The 7,435-nt window shown below is 50.6% G+C and overlaps 1 protein-coding gene across 1 annotated transcript in view; it reads right to left on the reverse strand.

The window, feature by feature from the left end:
• SHROOM2 (shroom family member 2) overlaps window positions 1-5,969 on the reverse strand; it is a 19,526-nt gene extending 13,557 nt beyond the window's left edge. Inside the window, exon 1 of the mRNA XM_023739478.1 lies at window positions 5,878-5,969. Within this exon, the coding sequence (XP_023595246.1) occupies window positions 5,878-5,969 (92 nt within the window). The remainder of the gene's footprint in view (window positions 1-5,877) is intronic.
• Between the last annotated feature and the right edge of the window lie 1,466 nt (window positions 5,970-7,435).

Consider the following 7,435-nt stretch of genomic DNA (forward strand, 5'->3'; position numbering starts at 1 on the left):
CCCTCCACTCCACCTCCTAGCACGCCGCAGCACTCCGCAGCCCCTCCACTCCAACTCCTAGCACGCCGCCGCCCCTCCACTCCACCTCCTAGCACGCCGCCGCCCCTCCACTCCACCTCCTAGCACGCCGCCGCCCCTCCACTCCACCTCCCAGCCCTCCACTCCACCTCCCAGCCCTCCACTCCACCTCCCAGCCCTCCACTCCACCTCCCAGCCCTCCACTCCACCTCCCAGCCCTCCTCTGCAACTCCGCTCCACCTGCCAGCCCTCCGCCGCACCTCCACTCCGCTTTCATAGTCTTTTCATACCAGTGAGATACAGATCCCAGCAGCAAACAGGGAACACACTGGCTTTGTGTCGTTTCAAGTGGCTCACCAGTAACACATATTTCTTTTAAAGCTTCTCCAGGAAAGGAGCAGGGGAGACAGGGAGGAAGAAGAGAGGACAGAGACGACAGAGAGAAAGTGCCTGGTCAACACAAAGTGCTCCATCTGTCACTACTGAGGCCTCAGTGTTCTCGGCCACACGTGGTGGGCAGGGGGCATGCTGTCGAGTTCCACCACGACAAGATGGTTTTAAAATTATTTTTAAAAGCCATATCGGATAAACACAGCAGTCTACTGCTGCTGCCCATGCACGTACACTGCGTGCACACCAAAAAAAAAAACAAAAAACAAACCCGTTGCCGTCAAGTTGATTCTCACAGTGGAACTGCCCCATAGGGTTTCCAAGGAGCAGCTGGTGGATTCGAACTACCAACCTTTTGGTTAGCAGCCGAGTTCTTAACCACTGTGCCACCAGGGCTCCTGCAAGTTAGCGGGGGGGTGGGGTGGGGGGGTGGGGGTGGGTTAGGATACCAGCCAAAATTCCCGAAAGCAAAAAATCAGGCCTTGTGTCTAACTCACTGAGCTGAAGATACCTGTAAGCGTTACACCAGGGACCTGATTTTATGTAGCACAAGGGAAGCTCCTGGGTCCCAAATTCAGTGCTGCTTTTCTCCCTTTAACTGGTGGCCAGGGAAAAGCAGTACAGTTCTTCCCAGTTCCTAAGGGTGCGGTCTGCAGGCTAAAATAAGATTATTTTGTATTTTCTTCCCTTCCTCCTGAAAGACCCATGGTGGTGCAGAGGTTAAGCGCTTAGTTGGGAACTGAAAGGTGAGTGGTTGGAACCCACCAGCGACTCCACCAGAGAAAGATGTGGCAGTCGGCTTCCACAAAGATTACCCAAAAAACCAAACCCACTGCCCCCTATAGAACAGAATGGAACTACACTATAGGACTTACTAGGCTGAAATCTTTATGGCAGCAGATAGCCAGGTCTTTTATCCTATGGAACAAGCTAGTGGGTTCGAATTGCTGGCCTTCTGGTTAGCAGCCAGGTGCTTCACCACTGCGCCACCAGGGCTCCTTGCCGTGAAAATTACAGGCTTGGAAACCCTATGGGGCAGTTCTACTCTGTCCTATAGGGTCGTTATGAGTTGGTTTTGGTTCCCTTCCTCTAGGGAAAACCAGTAAGAGCAGATGTATTCATAGACAGTCTCAGCTCCTTCCTTGTGAGTAAGTAAAACCCTAACACTGGAAAATACAAGTTAAACTTAAGAAGGAAAACCCTGACATCTTAATCAAGCTTCGCTTCCTCGGCTCAGCCCCTAGAAACACTGGTGACCTCTTGCCGACTTGTAAGTCAGCCTGTGTTTCTATCCTACCCCGTTAATGGAAAAAGTTGGCTCTCTCACTGAATGAAAACATCCTAGGAGAAATAAAACAACAACAAAGCCTCCATAGTAAACACAGACATTCTGACAAAGCCCCCTTCCCTGCTCATGTCTAAGCACAGGTGGTTTGTCTCCTGGAAAACGTTAAAAAGTTTAAGGAAACTTTCATTCAAAATAAGCACAAAATCCAGTTCATTAAACCAAACCAAACCCGTTGCTGTTGAGCCGATCCTGACTCAGCAACCTTGTAGGACAGAGGCGAACTGCCCCACAGGGTTTCCAAGGCTGGAATCTTTACGGAAGTAGACTGCCACATCTTTCTCCTATGGAGTGGCTGGTGGGTTTGAACCGTGGACGCTTCAGTTAGCAGCCAACCGCTGAACCACTGCACTGCCAGAGCTCCTTCATCAGACCTTATCACAACCCAACTGCATCGATTCCTAATGCAAAGACAGGCCCAAGGGACACAGAACACAGGTACGCTAAGCCCCGAGCCACGTGTGCTGCCAGCTAGAGCCCTTTGGCCTGGAAGCCTAGGAAATTATTAAAAAAAAACAAACAAAAAACAACTAGTTGTCGTCGAGTCGACTCTGACTCATGCCACCTCCATGTGTGTCAGAGCCGAATTGTGCTCCGCAGGTTTTTCAATGGCTGATTTTTTGGAAGTAGGTCATCAGGCCTTTCTTCTGAGGTACCTCTGGTTGAACTTGAACCTCCAACCTTTCAGTTAGCAGCCAAGCACTCACCATTTACACCACCCATACAGATGGCCTTACTGCTTTTGCTCCCTTTGAGAACTTAATGTTACCAACCAAAAGCATATTTAAAAGCAACACATACATTTTCAACAAAACAAGCACAGCTTTGGCCTGCAGATAAAGCTGTGGTTAGATGTCACACTTGCAGACACAGGGCAGTTTTATGGATTGAACTGTGTCCCCAAAAAGATATGGTGACATCCTAACAAATGTTCTACATCCTACTTTGGTGAGTGGCGTCTGGGGTCTTAAAAGCTTGCAAGCAGCCATCTAAGATGCATCAATTGGTTCCAACCCACCTGGAGTAAAGGAGAATGAAGAACACCAAAGACACAAGGAAAGTATTAGCCCAAGAGACAGAAAGGGCCACATAAAGCAGATACTTCATCAGCCTGAGACCAGAAGAACTAGATGGTGCCTGGGTACCACCAATGACTGCCCTGACAGGGAACACAACAGAGAGTCCCTGATGGGGTGGGAGAAAAGTGGAGTGCAGAACTCAAATTCTAGTAAGGAGACCAGACTTAATGGTCTGAGACTGGAGGAGCCTCTGAAAGCATGGCCCCCGGATTCTCTACCATCCCAGAACTACAACAATTTCTGAGGCCAACTCTTCAGACAAAGATTAGACTAGACTATGGGACATAAAGTGATACTCGTGAAGAGTGTGCTTCTTAGATCAAATAGATACATGAGACTAAATGGGCAGCTCCTGTCTGGAGGTGAGATGAGAAGGCAGAAAGGGTCAGGAGCTGGTTGAATGGACATGGGAAATCAGGGGTGGAAAGGAGGAGTGTGCTGTCACAGTATAGGGAGAACAATTAGGGTCACATAACAACGTATGTATAAATTTTTGTATGAGAGACTAACTTACTTGAATTGTAAACTTTCACTTAAAGTACAACAATAGAATAAAATTTAAAAAAAAGAACAATATGGTGATGTCCTACCCCCTGTACCTGGGAACAAGACCCTATTTGGAAATCGGGAGTTTCTTTTGTTACATTAAGGAGGTCACACAGGAGTAGGGTGGGCCCTAAACCTCATCCCTTCTGAGCAGTGTCTTATAAAAAGAGAAAATAGACATGGAGACAGACCACCTGAAGATCAGTCTACAGGCCAAGGAACACCATAAAACATCTCGGGCTAGAGTAGCTGAAAAATACGAGGAAGGAACTCGCCCGAGGGCCAACACTCTAATTGGGAGCACAGCCCCGAGTTCAGACTCGCAGCCTCCAGAACTGTGAGGGACTACACCTCTGTCCTTTAAAGGCACCCGCTTGTGGTATTTTTGTGATGGCAGCACTAGGTAACTAACACAGGCAGTATAAGTATTGTCCTTTCTCCGCTATTTTGAAGTTAAAAAAAAGGTTAGAGACTCTAGAGCAGTGAGGTCCAATGGAACAGTCTGCGGTGATAAAAATCTGTGCAGTCCGGTAGGATAGCCACTAGGCACACGCAGCTACCGAGCACATGACACGTGGCTGGTGTGACTGACGAACTGTACTGATTTTACTTAATGCTCATTAACTTACATTTCTACGGCCGCATGTGGCCAGTGGCTACAGTACTGCAAGGTGCAGCTTTAAAGCAGGTTTCTCCACCCACTGATGTTTGGGGCTGGACCATTTTTTGTTGTGGGATGGGGCTATCCCGTGTATTGTAGACTACTGAACAGCATCCCTGACCTCTACCCACTAGACCCCACTCCAGCTGTGACAACTAAGTGCCCCCAGACATTGCCTAATGCTCTCTGTGGCTTAGAACTGCCTGGGTTGAGAACCACTGCTCTAGAAAAGGAGATGAAAACACACCACTTTCCCCGATTTTCAGCAATTCATGGGCACCCAGAAAGGACCCATTTTTATATGGAAGAAGCCAAACCACCCTGGAATGCAGGCTCGGCATTCTGACCAACGTCTTGACGGCAAGGTCATCCCACGCCTGAACTTGTGACAATGGCACCACGGAACGGGACTGGTTTTTCTCCCGCTGCGATAAAAGGTGTGTACCAGCTTAGCTTTGTAACCTAAAAGATCTAGAAAGGGGCACGTGGAAATGCTGGACATCGTGACAAACACCATTTTCACCGAAATGTCTAATGCTTAGGTTAAACCTGATTCTGAGTACAAATATGGCAAGTGCTTAGCAAAAACACCTTCCTGATCTGCAGATGGGGCAGTGGTGGTTCAGTGGTAGAGCTCTCACCTTCCAGGCGGGAGACCCGGGTTCAATTCCCAGCCAATGCACCTCATGCGCAGCCACCACCCATCTGCCAGTGGAGGCTTGTGTGCTGTGAGGATGCTGAGCGGGTATCCGTAGAGCTTCCAGAGTAAGACAGACTAGGAGGAAAGGCCTGGTGATCTACTTCAGAAATCAGCCACTGAAACCCTATGGATCTCAGTTAGATCTGCAACCAATCAGGAGGATGCCACAGGACCAGGTAGCGTTTCATCCCGTCACAGGGAGTTGGGGGGCCGACTCAATGGCAACTAACAAAAACAACAACTTCACATTACCAGCCTACCTACGTCCCCTCTGCACAGTGGTTAACAGTTCGGCTGCTAACCAAAAGGTCCACGGTTCGAATCTACCAGCTACTCCTTGGAAACACTACGAGGCAGTTCTGCTCTGTCCTACAGGGTTGCCATCAGTCAGAATTGACTCAGAGGTAACGGGTTTATGTCTCCTTACATAATGCTGCCTTCCAGGGATTCTGCCTGATTCTGGCTCATGCACAGTGCTCAACATGTTGGTTCAGTGGTACAATTCCCGCCTTCCATGCAGGGAAACTCAGGTTCAATTCCTGGGCAGTGCACCTCATGCAAAGCCACCATCTGTCTGGAGGCTTGTGTGTTGCTAGCATGCTGAACAGGTTTCAGTGGAGCTTCTAGACTAAGACTAGGAATAAAGGCCTGGCAATCTACTTCTGAAAAATCAGCCAATGAAAACCCTATGGATCACAATGGCCTGATCTCAAGGGATTACCGGAATGGTTCTGTACCGAGCAGCATCCTGTTCAGTTATGCATGGCATCACTGTGAGTCGGGACCCACTCACAGCAGCTACCAACAACAACAATCTGCAGAAGCTGATATGAAGGGGCAGCTCAAATGGAGGGGGATGGAGAGACGGCGGCACTGACTTCACGTCCCTCTCGTTTCCTGTGCGGGTGGGGGGCCCCCAACCCGCTAAAACTACAATGATTATAGTTGTGGTTTTCCCTCCCTGTAGTTGTGCACCCGGACCGCCTTGAAAACCAAATGTCTGGAGCGGAAGCGAGGAGTCCATCAAAACTGACCCCGGAACAATCCGCTGAAAACATGCAGAGGCAAGGAGCCACCTCCTGCGCAAGGAAGCTCCGTACACGGAGGAAGGCATGGGGCTCCGGGCCCAAGACACTACCTTGTCGAGCTCTCATCCTGGATGAGCAGGGGGGGCTTGTCGGTCAGCTTCTGGGGCGCAAACTGTGGGGAAGGGGAGCGGGAGGTCTCCATGGCGGCTCTCTGCAGGTGCCGAGGCGTGGGCGGGTCCTCATTTACACACCGGTGGTCATGCTCACTAGGGGCAGCCGGCGGGGCCTCATGGGGCCGGGGGACGGCAGGTGGGCTCTGGGAGAGGGACGGACGGTTCACACACACGTCCAGGGGGGTGGTCGGCGGGGCGTCGGCAGGAGCAGTCCCCGCGGCAGTGGCCCCTGAGGCTGCACTGTCTAGTCCCCTGGCCCTCCGGGGCTCGCGCTTGGGCGGCGGGGGCCTCTGTGGGGCCGGCCGCTTGGTGAAGGGCACAGTGTTGAGTAGGCAGACGTCCCCACTTCGCCCAGGTAGGGGCGACGGGGCGCTCGGGGCCGGGGGTCCTGAGCAGAGTGGCAGCAGCAGGTCTGCGGGGCTGTCCTCCTTGGAGTATCGATAATCGCGAGGCAACGTCCCCGCTCGGCACCGGCCTTTTTGGGGCAGTTCCGGGATCTCTTGGGGGTGAGCGCTGCCCGTGGAGAGTGGAGACTGGCCCTGTGTCTGTGGATGCAGTGGGTCCCCACCTCCTCCTGGACTAACTCCCCAACACTGCACACTGGCTGGTCTGCAAGAAAGACAACAACGTTAGCAAATGATTCCAACTCACAGCTCACCCCCACGTTACCAGACCCAGCAACCGGTTAGAAAACCAGATGCCCTGGAGTCAGCTACGACTCATGGCAACCTCATGTGTGCAGAGTAGAACTGTGCTCCATAAGGCTTTCAGCAGATGGTTTTTCAGAACATTGCCAGGCCTTTCTTCCGAGGCACCTCTGGGTGGACTCGAACCTCCAACCTTTTGGTTAGCAGCATTTGTACCACCCAGGGACTCCAGACTCCAGTAAGGTGACCTGAAAATCCCCTTAAACCGCTTTAAGTTATTAGATCCCTACACATTTTCCCACACCTCTCCCCACCACAATTCCCAACGCAAGGTAAAGCGTCCAAACACGTTACGTGACACTGGGCTATATACCGGCATATGAATCAACAGAATACAAGGTATTAAGATACACACACGCATAGCAAATGCAGATACACACACATACATGTACACACAAACTCCATTTTTTGACAAAAAATAAATGTTACACAAAAATTTTAGAAACTAGTATGTTTGTGAAAGTTGTCACATGCTGCTATATTCAGAGCTGCGGTGGTGCACCTATCCCTCCCTTTCTCTGCCACATTATATGTACACATGTGCGTGTTTATATGCACATACATACACCACGCGCCAACAACGCATAGACACACACGTTCATAGGTATGTTTACATGTGTCCTAACTAAAGCTTCTGGGCTAACGACTGTCACACCCGCCAAGATCAGCCTGCAATGCCTTTGCAGACACCCTGCTTCAGCCCATCCAGCAGGCAAATAAAATGGGGCTCAGACAGGTTCTTTCCTTCAAGTTGAGAGCTGAGTCATTAACTTCTCAGCAAACAGAGG

The sequence above is a fragment of the Trichechus manatus genome, unplaced genomic scaffold (assembly GCF_000243295.1).
Source record: "Trichechus manatus latirostris isolate Lorelei unplaced genomic scaffold, TriManLat1.0 scaffold00134, whole genome shotgun sequence".
NCBI classification, from domain to species: domain Eukaryota; kingdom Metazoa; phylum Chordata; class Mammalia; order Sirenia; family Trichechidae; genus Trichechus; species Trichechus manatus.